Source organism: Sphaerodactylus townsendi, linkage group LG05 (assembly GCF_021028975.2).
Source record: "Sphaerodactylus townsendi isolate TG3544 linkage group LG05, MPM_Stown_v2.3, whole genome shotgun sequence".
Lineage (NCBI taxonomy): Eukaryota > Metazoa > Chordata > Lepidosauria > Squamata > Sphaerodactylidae > Sphaerodactylus > Sphaerodactylus townsendi.
The window spans coordinates 84,243,248-84,261,444 of NC_059429.1; the positions used below are offsets into that span (position 1 = coordinate 84,243,248).

The 18,197-nt window shown below is 41.0% G+C and overlaps 1 protein-coding gene across 1 annotated transcript; it reads right to left on the reverse strand.

Moving 5' to 3' along the window:
• Positions 1 to 2,106: 2,106 nt before the first annotated feature.
• LOC125433001 (acidic mammalian chitinase-like) lies at positions 2,107 to 11,459 on the reverse strand. The gene is made up of 11 exons (XM_048497239.1): positions 11,435 to 11,459; positions 9,947 to 9,976; positions 8,849 to 9,050; positions 7,287 to 7,343; positions 7,022 to 7,187; positions 5,258 to 5,382; positions 3,950 to 4,073; positions 3,650 to 3,835; positions 3,105 to 3,224; positions 2,871 to 3,012; positions 2,107 to 2,420 (listed from the first exon to the last, which is right to left on the reverse strand). Exons 1-11 carry the CDS (start codon positions 11,457 to 11,459, stop codon positions 2,107 to 2,109), a joined length of 1,491 nt encoding a protein of 496 aa, XP_048353196.1.
• Between the last annotated feature and the right edge of the window lie 6,738 nt (positions 11,460 to 18,197).

Genomic DNA, 18,197 nt, shown 5'->3' on the forward strand with positions numbered 1-18,197 from the left:
TTCAGTAAGGTCTTTGACAAGGTGCCCCATGATATTCTTGCAAGCAAGCTAGTAAAATACAGGCTTGACAATGCTACCATTAGATGGATTTGTAATTGGTTGACCAACTGAACTTGAAGGGTGCTCACCAATAGCTCATTTTCATCCTGGAGACAAGTGACTAGGGGATGCCACAAACAGTGGCATATGGCCCTAGGGACAGGGGGTACCCTCTGTCCCTGGGTGCCACTAATTTGGTCACATGGGGGTGCAAAATTGCCCCCCACATGACCAGGAAGATAGCCCTTGGCCCTGCCCATGTCATAATTGATGGGGGCGGGGCCTCGCCCCCCCTCCTGGCTCCCGGCTCCCAGCCGGAAGCTGGCAGCCCCTTCTGCCCTCCCCTCTGTGGAGAGCAGGAGCAACTGAGGCTCTGTCCTAGTCTCCTTTGCTTTTATAAGCACAAAGGAGGGGCTGCGGTGTGTGACCACACTTCCAAGTAGCAGAGCCTCGCCCCCATGATTATAAAAGCAAAGGAGACAAGGAGGGAGCCTTCCCTCTGGGGAGAGCAAAAGGGACTGCTGGCTGCTGGCTGAGAGTCGGGAGGGGTGGGTGGGGCAGGGCTTGGGGGGCAGTGTTCTCTGATTTCCTTGGCCCCGCCCCTTCAATTGCTACTCTTTAAAAAAAGATTTTTAAAAAGAACCACCAGTTTGGTGGTTTTTGAATACCTTGGGATAAAGGAAATATCCCGAGGCAAACCCACTTTATGACTGGGAACTGTGCAGAATTCTTGGCTGCACAAGGATATTTTTCTTGCTCAACCCAGCATATTTTGACCGTGCAGAAGCAACCATAGTTGAAGATAGAAAACACTTTGCTTGTATTAGCTAGCTCAGCGGCTCTGTTCTTCCTCGACCTAATTGGCTGCTGTGTTATGTTGGGGCGGGAATTTTTTTAAACTTTTTTTTTGCGCAGCTACATCACTACATACATGCATAGATGGAATTTCCTCGCCTATGCAGGGAGTAGCTTTCTTCTGATTGACTATTGTGTTGAAGTGGGAACAATAGCTGTTTTTCGCGCACAGCTATGTTTATGCGTGGCTTCGACATTTTCTAAACTTTTTACCCACGCAACTTCGATTGTACTTTTGAAAAGTCCTAACTTCTAACCCCACAATTCCGCGGCTTCGCTTCAGCAAACCAAGGCCCTGCACGTAACGATGAACTTTTTAAATTGGATTATACTGGGACTACTTTTTACTATGCTTGTAACAGTGTTTTTCAGTTTCTATTTTGTACCATCTGCTCCTGCCAATATCAGTTATTTTGAACTTTTTCTTCTTTTAATAAATTTAACAAAATTACTTTTAAATGTTGTCTGTGTGAAATGTCTGGTTCAGAAAGAGAGCCTATGCACCAGCAGGCCCTAGGTGAGTACTCAGGACCCTTGACAGGTGCCCAGGCTACTCCAATGTCATCAGATCTCAGAAGCTAAGCAGGATCATTTCTGGTCAGAATTTGAATGGGAGACCACCAAGGAATTCTAGGGTTGCAACACAGAGGCAAGTAATAGCAAACCACCTCTGAGCAACTCTTTCTCCATTAATTAAGTTTTTTTGGGAGGAGATATGCTGAAGTAAATATATAGATATTCCTCTACTGTTTCTCTTGAAAAAGATCACCTGGTATTATAAAGATGGAAGGAAATATCATATATTTACTCAAAATTAAAAGGACTAGAAATATGGAAAATATTTAGCACATGGAAGAATTAAGCACAGATACTTGTGACGTTGCTTGTTATGTCTATAAAATCATACTGATTTATAGGGTTGAAAAAGACCTCAGGATGTGCTATGTTGTACTATTTGTTTAATTCTGGATATGATAAACATTGGTCATAGAACAACTAAAAACTCTGAATGTGATACAGGTAGAAAAACAGAGAAAACCTACCAGTTCCATTCAAAAGCAGAAGCAATGGGAGCAATACAAAAGGCAAACCTTAATCTCTTTATGAATTAATAGTAATGGAGGACAACAGTCTTTATTTTTTACTGAATTTTATTTGTTGCAGCTACAGGGCAATTTGGTCAGATTAGGAAGGCTAGTAGCCCTGATCTCCTCATGCCCAGTTACAGCAGGAACAGCTGGCATCAAAGACAAGTCCGGTCTGGCAATGCTGAACAAAGGTCCGCCCGTTCACACAGTGGTAGAATTCATTCTTGTTACTTGGGTTTGGATAGAGGCCTCCAGCTTTGGTAGCACAGAACCCACTACCTCCAGAACCACTGCTGGGGTTCCCTCCAGAGCCACTGCTGGGGTTTCCTCCAGAACCACTGCTGGGGTTTCCTCCAGAGCCACTGCTGGGGTTTCCTCCAGAGCCACTGCTGGGGTTTCCTCCAGAGCCACTGCTGGGGTTAGAAGGGGCTGTACAGCCTAGAAGAAAAGAAGAAAATGCCAATCTTGGGTCATTCTTCTCTCACAAAAATGTAAAACCTGCCTCATTTAGGGTTTGATATCAGGAGTTCTGAATGAACAATGAACATTCATGATCTGTGCTACAGAGAAGGCACAACTTGATGATTCCTCTGATTTTGCTTTTTTATATTTGTAACTTTATAACTTATTTCAATGTCACCAGAAATGGGTCTAAGCTGCTAATCATATATCTAAAGAATGGTTAATTTTGAATGTCCATTTATTTAAAATATCCATGTCATTCTAAACAGGCTTCAAAAATCTTGCCTTTAGCACCTCAGTTTGGAAAATAAGTTGTACAATAAGCAACTGTGGTTCAACATATCTATTCAACATTGTAAACTTTTGCTAGAACTTTCACGTTCACCTCTTAGACATTTTGGAATCCTCGCCTCTGTTATTACTTACTAGCACTTTGCAGTCCAAGGGCATTCTTCAAAGTAGTGATCAAGGGGTATTTGCCCTGGTTACAGAAAGTGCCAGTGAAGTCATCCAAGTCCAGGGACCAAACCATGGCACCTGCAAAGTTGTTCTTCTTCACCCATTCAGCCTGTTAAATGCCAAGCAAGAAACCAAAATAAATGTATATGGTACAGAGAATGGGAATTTTGCAATTAATGACTTTGATTCAGTATCCCATACCTTGATATTGAAGCTTTTGATGTTGTCATATCCAAGCCACTCATTACCCTTGTAGGCATAAGGCACATCCTGAGGAGCATCCCAAACTTGAGTGGCGCCATTACTTAGGAAGGTGCAGATCTAAGAGAAAGGAAACAAAAATAATTTTATAAATAATTTAAGGTTCCTCAGAACTCAGAAAATCTACTTCTCAAAGAATTCATCTGTATAAATAGGTCAGGCACCGCATTTCAGTGCACTCTGCGGCAGGATTTTACTGTGCAGAATAGCAAAATCCACTTTCAAACAATTGTGAAAGTGGATTGAAAGTGTGTTATTTTGCATGGGCAGAAGGGGCCACTGTGTTTTATGCAATTGCCTAAATACATGGCTTTTGAATAGAAGACAATACTGTTAGTTTTTAATATCTTTATCTTAGTTGTGCAGTATGCAGGGGTGGAGCACGTGGGAACTGCGCCCTGAACATGCGCACACCCTGCCACGCCCCAGCCTGCCCCCGCCCCCATTGGGGCTACACCACTGGCAGTATGAATAAGTAAACAAACCTCATAATAAGCCCAGAAACCAGCTTGTCTTGAATAAGGTCCTGCAGGTCCAGCCCCAGAAGTGGGGGCACCAATGGCTGTGTTGGATGGGTCGCTGAGAATGAAGGTGTGTCCATAAGTTGGGAATCCAACAATGAGCTTTTCAGCTGGGGCACCATTGTCCTTCCAGTAGTTCATGGCATAGTCCTACAAAGACAATACATATATTATCTTTCAATTTCTTAGTCATTTCAACTTTAAACTCTTCCATCACAGCAGGTTTTGAACTATGCTGTTTTAAGAATTTCATAGTATACATACAATGTTGAAGTAGATGTTGCTACCAGTGTCAGCAGGACCTCTAAAAAGAGGACTGTTCTCTCCAGTAAAACCTTCCCAGGAACCATGAAAGTCATAGGTCATCACATGGAAATAATCCAAATACCTGAAAGAAGATTAACTACATTGGTCATCAATTCATCCTTCTAACTATTGTGATCAGTGGACTTTCCAGACTCCAAACAGATAAAGTTGTTGAGCTCTCCCTGTTTATAAGTAAACTCATTCCACAGTGTAGGTATTCTTTCTTGGGCAATAGTTCCACAGTTAAAGGTATCTTTTCTAACCCATAAAAGTTACTACTTGATGAATAATTAAAGCCATTTGTACAGCTTCCGATTGTAAACCCTTCTCAGGCTCTGTTTTCTTATCAAAACTGCAATGTTGGGGTTTCTATTCCCCCTCTTCAGAGGGATTATGCTTCTCTTTTTAAATGAGCATCCAGAGAACTAGCAATGTTTTTGAGGACTAATGAGCACAAGGAATTGCATGTATTGTCGAAGGCTTTCACGGCCGGAATCACTGGGGTGCTGTGTGGTTTCCGGGCTGTATGGCCGTGTTCTAGCAGCATTCTCTCCTGACGTTTTGCCTGCATCTGTGGCTGGCATCTTCAGATCCTCTGAAGATGCCTTCAGAGGATCTGAAGATGCCAGCCACAAATGCAGTTGGCGACTTCTTCAGGAGAGAATTCTAAGCTACGACTTCCTCTTTCCGAAAACCATACAACAATTGTATGATTACATCTTCTCTTGCTGCAGCCCTTTATAGCTGGAATTGGGAAGAAGGATCGTACCTTTGCATACCTATAAAACTAATGGTGTTATGTGAAAAAATACTGCATAAATACTGGCTTCATCAGGATGTTGGCAAAGTGCAGATCCACTAGCCTGATTTTGCATTAGTATGCAGCCAGTGTATAACTGATCAATAGCATGACACACATCAGGTTAGACGCAGTGATCAACTGGCACAAGGATCAGGGTACTTTGGACAAGGACTTTTTATCTTCCTCTCTTGCCACCTCCCTTAAGTCACTTCCAGCTCAAGGAAAGTTGATTCCTAGTGTCATGGGACCCACTGGCAGAAGAGGCAGAAAGGGCCATTTCATCATCTTCCTTTTTATTCACTGGAGCCTCTCAACCTATTTGGCTATTCTTTCACATGGATCTTGCTGACAGATCATAGGATCCAACTTGTGCATGGATAGAATATTAGTTCAAGGTTCGTGTAAAGAAGCAGCAATTACATTTGAAAAAAAAGAATCCAACTATCTAAAATAACTCTACTTACTGGCCGAGCTCAGGAATCTGATAGCCTGACTCAATATTGGAAAGTCCAGCAGCAACAGCAGCAGTGACCATGAGCCTGGGTCTGTTCACTTGTTTGGCCTCTTGCTCAAAGGCTTCCAGCATTTCCTAGAAGATAGCAAGGTAAATATTAATTGTGGCATAATCCAACCTGATTTTTGAGCATACTCTTAATGTGAGGATGGCAGGATAACTATAGATCATCTATCAGCTAAAACCAAAACAAAGCTGTGTTGATAACATACCTATGCTCTTGAAAAAAAATCTGAATGTTTTTAAGAATTATTTTAACTGTATGGCAGAATCAAATGCAAGTGTCCAGTGCTTTCTTCTCTCTCTGCCTGAGATAGGAGCCCACTAGTACAATTGCCTATTGCTTGTTGAATTATATGGATATAAGATTATATAAATTCTGTTCCCTTAGCTTTAAACACTCATCCAATAAACAAGGTTCTTGTATTATGGAAGCCAGTTCTAAAATACATATGTATATGCCATCAAGTTGCAACCAACTTATGGCTACCCCGGCAAGGGGCTTTCAATACAAGTACGAAGCAGAGGTGGTTGGCCATTGCTTTCTTTTGCAAAATCTTCTTTAGTGATCTCCCATCAAAGAACTGATCCTGGTTAGCTTCTGAGATCTGATGAGATTGGGTTATACGATGCTACATCCTTTCGTTCTAAACTAACACTTGTAAAAATTTAATCTAACTTTGTGTATAGGTGTGACAGTGGGAGAAATGGCGCTGTTGCTCTTTTCCTGGTAGATTTAGTGGACCAATCATCACTCATTCCAACAACGATGGAGAGAACAATGTCTCCACCAGAGATTGGGTGCTTTCCTGCATACATGACTTGCTCCTAATTTTTTGGGAATCAATCAATAAGCATTGGAATCAATTAGGGCGTGGTTCTTCCACATGTCTGCTGTCCCTCTACCTTTCCACAGCTGTGGAGTCAATTTATTATGTTCTGCATATGCCTTAAGTAATCAGAATTTTCAAGGGAGGTGTGTCATCATCGGTGGCATCATTGATGGTGTCACACCACTCCTCCTTTTATTTTTTTTGTTTGCTTACGTTGATAGAGCTATATCATGACCATATTTTTAAATGACATTGATATAACTTGCTGCTGTAATGTTAAGAAGGTTCTCTCAGTTTCCAACTTTCATGAAAAAATATCTCCAGCAGCTTTCCTTACGGAGATAAGCCTTATATTCCAGTGAGGGAGGAGAATTGAGATTTTTTTAAATGAAAGCAGGGATGGAGGGAACCTGCTTGACCTACCATTACAGCAGTATATTGATATATTGATATTTTAGTGACTTAAAAAAATGAGACTATTCATTTTGGGGGGCAACAAGGAGGAATGGCTTGACAATAACAATCCAGTCATTGAAGAGTTGGCTATAGATGGGTAGGAGTAAGTGGGACAAAGAAAACTGACAGATACGTTATGCATAAAGAAAACGTCAACTCAAAACCAGCTTCCAGCAAAAGACTGGCATAAAAATAATAGAAAACACTGGGTGGGAAAAATATAAAGTGAAAACTAAATACACAAAAATGTGTGTGGAAATCAAGGGGGTATACTGGTCAGTATTGAGCCAGAAATGACTGGGGCAAAAACCACATGAAAAAGCTCTGAGAAGAGAAAAGCCAGAAAAGATTGGCACTGGAGTACCCAGTCAGCCTTGAATGCCCAAAGATGGAAGAAAATAAGAGTTACATGGCCAGTGGCTTACCTTAACCAGGACAGTGAATAGTGCCTTATCTTGAGCAGTGCTGCCTCTAGAGCCAGGGTACTCCCAGTCAAAGTCCAGCCCATCAAAGTCATACTGGCGCAAGAACGTGATGACAGAGTTGATGAAGGTTTGGCGGGTTTCAGGAGTGGAAACCATTGCAGTAAATCTAGAAATTGATCAGAGAGGGCAGCACTAAGAAAATTATTTACTTGTCATATATTTTCTACTCATGTAAATACTGGATGGAGAAATGCTTCAAACTTACGGTGCTGTTCCAAAGTTCCAGCCTCCAATTGCCAAGAGAGTCTTCAGTTCTCCATTCCTAGGATGGAAAAAATTAGAGATGAAAATCCTTATCTATTCTGGACCCACAAATAACAAGGAATAGCTGCATGTCAAAGATGTCTTTTGGTCAATTTTTTTTAAAAACTGGCTTCACAACATTTTTAATGACAGGGATCTGTTAATTAATCTAGAATCTACTGCAGGTTTTCAAGGCTAATATATAACCTATTTAAAGTTGCTTGTTGTACTCTAAATAGTAGCAAATCTAATTAAGTTACTATAGACTGATGCAAGCATGTCTGTGCTTTGATTAAAAAGACTTTTAAAAAAGTTAATGCATTAAAAAGTGTTGTCCCATTTGCTGGCTGTGTTATTGCATGGAACCCAAATAACTGCCCCTGTTCTTATCATGGAACCACCTTAAATAGTAGTAAATAGTTTTTCTTCAGACCACATAATAATCTGGAAAGTTAATATGGGTACGTGTGTGCGCGCATGTGCACTTTTCTGCCGTCCATAATAAATGTTAGAATCCTGAGATTTAAAATTCTTTTGCCCTCATTTCTGATGGGTTCACACATGCCTATTCACTAGCTGATAATTACAGCAGCAAGTGACCAACTCTTTATGACACATTACACAGACAGCATTTTCACCTCCCCTCAACTACACTCATCCCACTTTTTGTAATGAATCTTCAAAAGCTGAGTGATAAAACACTGAGAAGTAGAACTGCCTATCTCCAGGTACACCTCTCAAAATTACAACTGATCTCCAGACTACAGAGATCAGTTCCCCTGAATAAAATGGCTGCTTTGGCAATACATCCTACCAAGGAGCCTCTCCAAGCCCCACCCTCCCCGGGCTACACTCCCAAATCTCCAGGGATTTGCCAGTCTGGAGTTGGCTACCCTAGAAATAAAGTTGATAGCTTTTCTGTTTACTGTTTTCTAGTTTGACATTCCATTGATCTCAAACTTTTGTGAATAGTATGTAAGTGTATGAGGATTAGTGCATGAAGATTATTGGTTTATGAAGCATAGAGTTAAGAGATCCAATTTGCAGGGGCAGTCTGGGGTGTTACAATGTGAATTATTGTGCTAGTTTTATCCTGGGTTGACATAGTTACACTGTCTTATTTAGAAAGCATCATCAGTGACTGTATGAGACATTGATAGTGCAATTCTAAAAAATAAAAACATTTTCCTGGGACTAAGACCCACTGGCTATTCCAGCCTGGTTAGTCTCCCTTCCAAGTACTGATCTGATGACATGAGGCCATACCATGCCACTGTCCCTCCTCCATGGCAGGATACAAGTATGGAATAAAGGAGTGTTGTATTCAGGAGCCAGCTAGCACAATAATCGTCATTTCAAACACTGCAATAGTCATGAGAATTGGTCTTGAAATTCTACCCAAGGAAGAAGATGGGTTCACATATTTGACCTGGTATAGTTAAGCTAAAGGCAATATGCTACATAATATATCAGCACATTAAAAGAGAATGTGGGTAGGAGCAACCATTATTCCTGGGTACTTACTGTTGTTTTAAGCCATTGAAAGATTTGTAAAGAGTGACATCATTCCATTCAATGGTGGCAATCTCATTGTTGGTCATCCCAGCAAAGGCATAGATCAGGTGAGTACACAGGCAAGGGTCAATGTTGTCAGGCTTGAATTTCCCAAGACCTGGCCTGTATTGGCCCCAGTTGGTAAAGTAGCATGAAAGCACATAGGCAGAACCTACCAAGAAGAGTGGGAGAGATTAATGTGCAGTTTGAAATGAAATTGGTATAGAAGCACAGAAAAGTGGATATGTTTCTGTTTGACCATATGGAAAAATGTGCTTGTGGTAGGCCTTAAATTATTCACTTTTTGTGTGCATCATAATAGGCAGATAAGGTGAAATGAATGTTGCCTCTGATGTTTGGGAGGGGCAGTGTGAGGGTAAAGCATAAGCCTTATCTGCCAAAGAGCCCTGATCCAGACAGTGCAAATTATTAAACTTGATCTGTGGAAGATAGCATTAAGATCCCTGGGAGGAACATATAAGACACCAACAAGAACAGAAAAAAAGATTTGAGGACCAAGAGAAAATAATTGCTTAAAAACATCATTACCCTGTGTCTTTTAGAAATGCCTGCTGGAATGGGAGGAGGAGCACCAGCAGATTTATTTAGTACTTTATTTATTTAGTAAATTTCTATCCTGCCCTTCAACTACATCCCAAGGCGAGTTACACAATGTAAAAATGCATCTAAAATCTAAATATTACAGTGGTGGTTATTTCCATACACACAGCCACTAACATTTCATTTTGCAAAAAAGCTGGCAAATATTGACAATAAAGTTAAACCAAATGTAACTGTTTTCAATTGCTGAAATCCTATACTGTTGAGGAGTTATTAAAAATATTTCTGTTTTTATCAAATACAAGTTGGATCTTAAATAATTTTATCAACTTGGCCATGACCAGTATATTCTTTACATATTTTCTATTACCACAAACATGACCATTATTGTTATTATATTTCAGTATTTTATTCACTGAGGGAACATAATAATACTAGAGTAATCTCTGACTAGTCTCATTTTCTAAATTATGGTTCACACTGCATGTTAAGAAGTAAAATTCATACCTATTTGTGCATTCAGAAAGAGCACCAGACCTGCAAAGAAAAATGTCAATAAACTCAGATCTGTACATGCATATACAATAGCACAAAATATAGGTTCTCCACATAGGTTACTTTTGATCTTCAGAATACAGTTAACAAATCCTGTTTTCATAATTCTGAAGGCCTGATATTGGTATATATAGTTCAGAAATTATTTTAATGAGTATTTGGCCTAATTTAATTTGCAAAAAAAATGTTGTTGAGATCTGAGGCAGATGAGCAAGATATTCTGTGGCAGAGATAGAATGCTGAGCTGGCATCCCAGAGACTAGAAGAGTATGGGAAATATGTACTTCACAGGGTCATTTATGGCCCAAAGGGAAAATATGGCAGCTCTTTAATGTGCTAATACTTCTTGATCATGTTCTATCTAGCAGGTTTGAGTCCAGGGACTTAGCACCCAGACTGGCTAAGACCTCAGGAGCACACATGTGAGAGGTCTTGAAATGGGAACTGGTCTTTTGTTTGTGGCTGGCTTGAATCTGGAAAGAGAAAGGGACCTCTTTCAAAAGAGGGTTTGTTACATCAGTGTGAGAATTGAACATGGATGTGGCTTGCAGGTGTGGCCCTTGGGGATGCACTCCACAGCCAGCTGCTAGCCTCTCTCCAAGGCTGGACTTGATGTTCAAGGACTGCACATTATCTATTGAGTAACTTTGATTTCATATTCTATTACCTTATTTGACTGCATCTGGATCTGTCTTGTAGTTGCCAATGAGTTGTGCCTTGTTGTTAATGAAGTTATTTAAACTATAGAACCTTGCATGCTCTGTGGAAGCTACTTACTCTGGAAGCTTTTGGAGGAGAAATATTTTCCTTGTTTCTACAATGCCTTGAACAATTGTTCCATGGACTTCATTTTTAGGATACACAAAAGCATTTTATTGATATTTATATGGTGACAAAAGTAAATTTATTAGTATTCTCAGGTTATATAGTGAATGCAAATCTTTCCAAAGAACAGGAAGAATATTTTTTGTTTCAAGTGAAATCCTGGCAAATTTACAATATGTGATCATATTTAGTTTGCTATCTACTCAGTTAAAAGTGTTGAATGTAGCAATGTCTAATGTGCAAAAGAACTAAGATAAAGACCCAGTAGGGGACAGGCAAGTGGTCAGCTAGAGAGGACTGTAAAGTTAGTGACCCCTCTGTCCTTTTGTGTTACCTCTTGTCTGTCCTTAGACAGATACTCTCAGGTCTAAACTCCTTCTTCTTTTTGTGAATTAGTAGCGAGACCCTTCCCAGCTAGCAAGATAGCAGCATGCTATCTTTCCCTCTTTCCTTTTGCCCCTTTAATCAGTGTGTTAGCTGCTTTTCTCTGCAGTAAACTCCAACAAAAAGTTCATTTTTGAAAAACAGAAAGTATTTATTAAAATATTCCATCATCCAGAATGCTTTTAACTGAGAAAATATAGCAAATGTTGTGTGTTTCAAATTTGTACTTACCGGTAAGAAGAATCAACTTGGCCATTCTTGTCTCTGTACTGATCTAATACTGCTTTTCTCACTCTTTTATACCACATATTTGCCCTTGTACTATTTCAGTGCCTTGAGACCAAAGACATCTGATGATAGTGACATTTGTCTAAAAATTCCATTATAGATAATGTACAATAGCCCCATCAAAAACATGAACTTAAGAAAACATGGTTATCAATACTTTTATTTTACTAGTGCTATTGGATACTTGGCAGAAACTACAGTAATGCCTGTCCTTCTGCTGCCTGTTTTACACCACACAGAAGTCAATTCTCATGTCATTTACTGTGATGGTTCTCATAGTGAAACCAGCAATGGTTCCGGCATTCACATATTTTGCATGATACCATAACCCATGGTTATCCCACCTGATCCCACGAGTCCCATAGCAACCGCCCATGCTCAAAGACAAGTGTATAACAAAAAAGGGCCTGGAGACATAGTACCATACCTGTAAAGGACATAGAAAAGGGAGACCCTAGAGAGAGACCCTAGACCTAATTTGGTTCTAGTTATAAGAAGTCAGATTTCAGTGGAATGTTAGGAGAAACGTGAAAAAAATTCAGTTTATCTAGGTGAGTGAGGGTATGAAAGGATTTCCCTTTTAGGAAATCTTTCAGTAGAAACTGGGCAGCCATCTCTCCAGGATGATCTAGCTTTGGATCTCCTAAATAAACAGGGACCAGACTAGCAAGATTCAAGTCCAATAGCACCTTAAAGATCAACAAGTTCTCCAGGGTATAAACAAAAGGAGTGTTCACTCTCTAAAGTTTATACCTTGGAAATTTTGTAGGCCATAAAGGTGCTACTGGACTTGAATCTAGCCCTTTGTATTTGATATTAATAATTTAAATTGACCTAGCTTGGTAACCAATGGGCAGAGGCATAGCTAGGAAAAATGGAGGCCGGGGCAAAATCTGAGTTTTCTGCCCCCTCCACATAGGCGGCTGCCCACCCCCACCACAACCAAACAAAGGTTTTTTGCACCAGGTCATCTCAAAGTCACCATCAAATTATAGAACATGCCCCAACTCACAAATCTGGGTAAAAGCCAGATCCAAATGATTTTAAACAGATCCTCATGAATTCATATGTTTTTTGCATTGGAATGAAATGAAACCACCATGAAACCATAGAATGTGTTTCTACATGTAATAAGAAAAGATGAGGAAATGGGGAATAAGAAGAAATAATACAAACTGAGAGTGTATGCTGATGATATAATGATATTTCTCAAGGATCCAAATAGTATGATACAAAAACTATTGAGTCTGATTCAAGAAGATGGTGAGGTTGCAGGCTTTAGAATAAACAAAAAACCAAAATGATTATGATAAATCTATCTAGTCAAGAAAAATTATTCTAGAACAAACTGCTATTATTCAGATGACAAAAAGAGTCAGGTATTTAGGCATACAAATTGAAAATAAAAATGATAAACTATTTTGGAAGCGGTTTGAAAGGAAATTAAGAAAAACATGGATAAATGGATGAATATGAATTTCTTGATGTATGGACCTATATCACAATTTTAAATGATAGCGCTACCCAAACTAACTTTTTTATTTCAAAACATTCCGTTCATAACAGATAATAAAATATTTGCAATGTGGAAGAAAGAAATTATGAACTTTATATCAGAGGCATAGCAAGGGGGGAAAGTGCCCGGTGCCCCCGCCCCAGAATGCCCCCGCCCCACCCCGGAACACCACACCACACCCCCAGAAGGCCCTCGCCACACCCCCAAAGGGGTGTGCCCCTGGTGCATCATGCCCCCCACCCCTGCCCCGTCCCCTTGGAGCTACGCCTCTGCTTTATATGGAAGAGAAAAAAACCTAGGATAAAGTATAGAAGGCTAATAGAGGTAGAGAAGAGTGGAGAGTATGCACTACCAGATTTGCAGTTATATCATGATGCGGCAGCTCTAGCATGGATCAGGGCTTGGGTGAGATTAAAAGAGGACAATATACTGACACTAGAGGGATTCAAAATGCGTAGACGATGGCATCATTTCAGGTGGCCAAATTTTGTGAAAACTAAAGAACAAAATAAAAAAATCCAAACTAGGCTTGGAGATTCAGATGCAACAAATACCAGATTCAGCCCAAATCTGGGCAAATTTGGGCAAAAATCCACCAAATATGCCCTGCCTGATTATGAACGAATCCGAATGCAAGGTATTCAGGCTTTTTTGGGTATTTTTGGGGTGTTTTTCACGTTTCAGCCTGCAGGGAGTGCATTTTTAAATCTAGTGGCACCAAAATTGCAGGGTGTCATCCGGAGACTGTTCTGATGATACCACCTGAATTTAGTAAAGTTTGGTTCAGAGGGGTCAAAGTATGGACCTCCAAATGGGGTGCCCCATCCCCCATTGTTTCCAATGGGAGCTACCGTGTTTCCCCGAATATAAGACAGTGTCTTATATTAATTTTTGCTCCCAAAGATGCGCTATGTCTTATTTTCATGGAATGTCTTATATTTCTATATTCTGTTCGTCAGGCATGCTTCCAAACAAAAACTTTGCTACGTCTTACTTTTGGGGGATGCCTTATATTTCGCACTTCAGCAAAACCTCTACTACGCCTTATTTTCCGGAGATGTCTTATATTCGGGGAAACAGGGTAACAGGAGATGGGGGCTACCCCTTTGAGGTTCCATAACTTTGGACCCCCTGAACCAAACTTCACCAAACGTGGGTAGTATAATCAGGACAGCCTCTGGATGACATCATGAAATTTTAGTGCCACTAGCTTTAAAACTTCACAGCTGACAGGCACCCCAGGAAATTTGCCCAGATCCTCTGTTTTCTGTTTCTTGACTCCATTGTCGCCAATGGGGAATTTCTGAGTGTGTAAGCAGGCTGCACATTTTTGAAGATAGAGGCACCAGACTTTCAAGGTGGCTCCAGAAGGCCCTCCTGGTAATAGCATTCAGCTTTTCTTCTTGGGGTTCAATTTTATGGGCCCCTAAAAGGCTTATTTTGTTTCCCCGCTCCTGCACATGAAACCTGCTGGCTGAGTTCTCTCTGAACTCTCTCAACCCACTCACCCCCGCCTCCAGAAGCAAAGTTCTGTTTGGGGGGAAAAAGCCCACATGTTGCTAAGACTGTTTGTCATCAACTGTTAATGGATCAATTCCTGATTGTAAAAGAACTTTATTGACTTCCCATATATTCTAGAAAGCACACACAGTTGTAAACAATCCATAAGATGGTAAATTTAAGACAGAATACTAAAAGGGAGCATGATGAGGTTATTACCATACTTAATATATATACAAAGCATATATGTTCCCTTTTATGGGGATGGGTGCAAAACCTCCTGTCCTGGCTGCTTCTCTCTCTCTCTCAATTTTGAACTAATCGAGGATAGCCAAACAGTTCAGGTCAGGGAACCCAGAGAAGTAACAGAAGCCGATAATACAGTCCAAGGGTCAAAGTTCTAGAAATCAATCAGGAAGGTGACAGCAGGTTCAGCAAGTTGAGCTAATTGCATTCATGCTTAACACTTCCTTACATGCCCCTTCCGCACATGCAGAATAATGCACTTTCAGTGCACTTTCATAATTGTTTGCAAGTGGATTTTGCTATCCCGCACAGTAAAATCCAGCTGCAAAGTGCACTGAAAGTGGATTGAAAGTGCATTATTCTGCATGTGTGGAAGGGGCCCTAGAAGGCTTTATAACCACCCACAAGGAACTCAGCATACAGCCTGCCTCTCAAGGATCATCCTGAGAAACTCACCTCCATGATCAGCATGTAGCTTGTGCTGAGCAGCCAAATGCACACTGCATCTTCGCAGTTGCAGTTCTGCTGTCAGCCTCTTTCTACAGATTTGGGGGGAGGGAGCAGTGGCTGGTGACCCTGAAGAGCTGTAGCAGGGTAGCTGGTCTGCCCTGGCTGCCTCAGAGTCAGGTGGTTGGAATCGGAGCCTCTGAGCTAACTGGGAGTGTATGATCTCCCTGTTGGTCATCTGCTGCCAGCTGTGGATCCACTGCACAGGGGAACTCCTCCTCCAACGAGTTCTCGCTTTCACTGGGTTGAACCATGACACCTCCCCTTTGCCCCGTGACATGGAGCTGCAGGAGTCTGTCATTGGTGCAGAATCTTGAAACTGAGCTGCGCCTGAGGCTAGCTTGGGTATTCTATTCTTGAGCCAGTCAGAACCCAATCCCCCGCCCAAGACTACCTTTAATCAATTTCTTCAAAAACCTAGTTTTAAGGGGGTTTGTGTGCAAGTGGAAGAGGTCAGTATTAATCAATCAAGGCAACTGACAGCCCAAATAACTCAAAGTGTTGTACAGCGTGAGAGACACTAGCCCATTGAGCATACAACACTTCCCTTGAGGCTCTTCACTGCGCAGTGGGGTTGTAATGGAGTCTCCTCGTGTTTTTCCATGTACATGTGAGGAAGCACAACACTGCCTGCTGTGCAGCTTGCCTGTTGAACTCTCCTGGGTCTGGTTCTCTTAACGTTTTCCTGGTTCTCTTAACTTCTCTTCACCCATCACTTCACTCTTAAAGGCACAGATCTCATCACACCAGGTGGTTGCAAGATAGCTCGCTTTGTTAAAGCCCTTGAGGTCTGCTGTTCAGTGAGTGGAAGGTGGGGAGTGGGAGGTGGGGAAGTATCCATAACAGAAACTCTGTCCTGAAAAGAATCTCCCTTCAGTGCGGGGCAAAGCACCAGTGTATAATCAGCCAGTCTTTGTATTGATGAATTTTAGTCTGGAGATTCAGCCAGTTTTTTCATAAAATCATATATCTGGGGATCCTCTTTCCCAATTTGAACTGATAACCCTGTGTTACTCTAAAAAGCATATTTATCTTTTCTGCACGGGGGTGTGTATGTTTCAGTGGGATAGGGAAATGAATGGAAATTACCACCCCACTCTTCCACAAACTCCAAAAACCACTTCCCACATTGTTTCTGAGAGTTCTCTGACCTTTAGGAACAATTTTTGGGGCGCTTAAGAGATTAAAGAAAGAAAAAGTAGCTAAGATCTTTACGGTAAGTTCTTTTTATAAAAATTGGGCTTTAGTCCAGCTCTAATCTTCAGTCCAACATGTATACATTTAGGAAAATAACTTCTTTTTTTGATTGCCAAAAATTTGTTTCATGGCTTTTAAGGTTGCCAACTGTCTGGGAGGGGGGAAAATGTCCTGTCCCTTTAACAGAGGCATGATGTGATTTTATTTACCAGATAATTTTTATTTTATTTTATTTGTCATTTATTGGACTTATCACCACCCTTCCCTGGGAGGCTCAGGGCAGTTTCCAACATTTGATAAAACAATATAAAAAACATAACCAGGGCCTATAAGATAGGGCTGTTCCACCAGGCATATGGTTGAGGCAGCTGTGGTACTATTTGGCGTCTCCCTCCCCTTTTCTGTTCTTTCCTCCCCCTTTCCCTCCCTTCCCCCTCCCGTCCTTTTTCCTGTTCTCCTGTCCTTTTATTGAGACATTAATGAATATTCACACCCCTATTGGATTGTTGTATTGTCTCCTGGACTAATAGCTGAACTGATTTGCATATTGCTGGAATGTTTTAAAAAACTTTTAGATGTTTTATTTATGTGTATCCTATAATTATGATATAAGCTGCCCCAAGTCCAAAAGGAGAGGGGCAGCCTATTAAGTCTAATAAATTGAATTGAATTGAAAACAATTTTTTAAAATATCATGTGAATTTACAATATAAATGGCATAAAACTCCTCCAGGCCACAGTCAGTTTAGACTTGAGTCTCTCCCTCCAACATCCAATGTTATGTGATTTAGGTGGGAACCCAGCAGAAAGAATCAAGGGGACAGGGAAAAAGTGGAAAGGAAAAGGAGTGAAGTAGAGGAAGTAATTTTGGAGATGGAAAGGCGCAAAAAGACGAGGGGAGAGGGAAAGGGAGAAGGAAGGTGGAAGGGAAGTGGGTCAAGATGAATCATTATTATTTATCCTTGTGCCGTGAATAGTTTCAGCTGCTCACATCTTTGTATAGACCCACTAGCAAACCTAGTAGCTTCCACTACCCTTACACCCGTCATCCTTCCTCTCCATCAACTGAATGTAGACTGACTTGCTCTATATGTCTCAAGCTGTCAACAATGCAGATTCAGCTGTCCAGCAGCCAAAAGACCATCAGCATTTGAGCAAACCAAGGCTTCAGTTGTTTACACACTCTTAATTGAATAAAATAAGAACATATAGATTTAGCAAATCAGAACCTGTGAAAATTCAGAACATATGTGTGTGATGGTGAAAGAGAGAAGAGAAGAGAAAAGCATCTTTGGTCATCCAACTGCTTTGGTTCCTGTCATAAACAGTTCATATAGACCATATAACCATTCTCCAACAATTTTTTTTTTTTGGGGGGGGGAGATATTCCCATAATGATTTTATAACTGTGGAAGATTCTTACCCCAGCAAGGCTTCCCCCCTGCCATGCTCTAAGATTTGCACTCTGTTCCCTAATTTAAGAAGAAGAGTTTGGATTTATATCCCCCTTTCTCTCCTGTAGGAGACTCAAAGGGGCTTACAATCTCCTTGACCTTCCCCCCTCACAACAAACACCCTGAGAGGTGAGTGGGGCTGAGAGAGCTCCGAAAAGCTGTGACTAGCCCAAGGTCACCCAGCTGGCATGTGTGGGAGTGCACAGGCTAATCTGAATTCCCCAGATAAGCCTCCACAGTTCAAGTGGCAGAGCGGAGAATCAAACCCAGTTCCTCCAGATTAGAA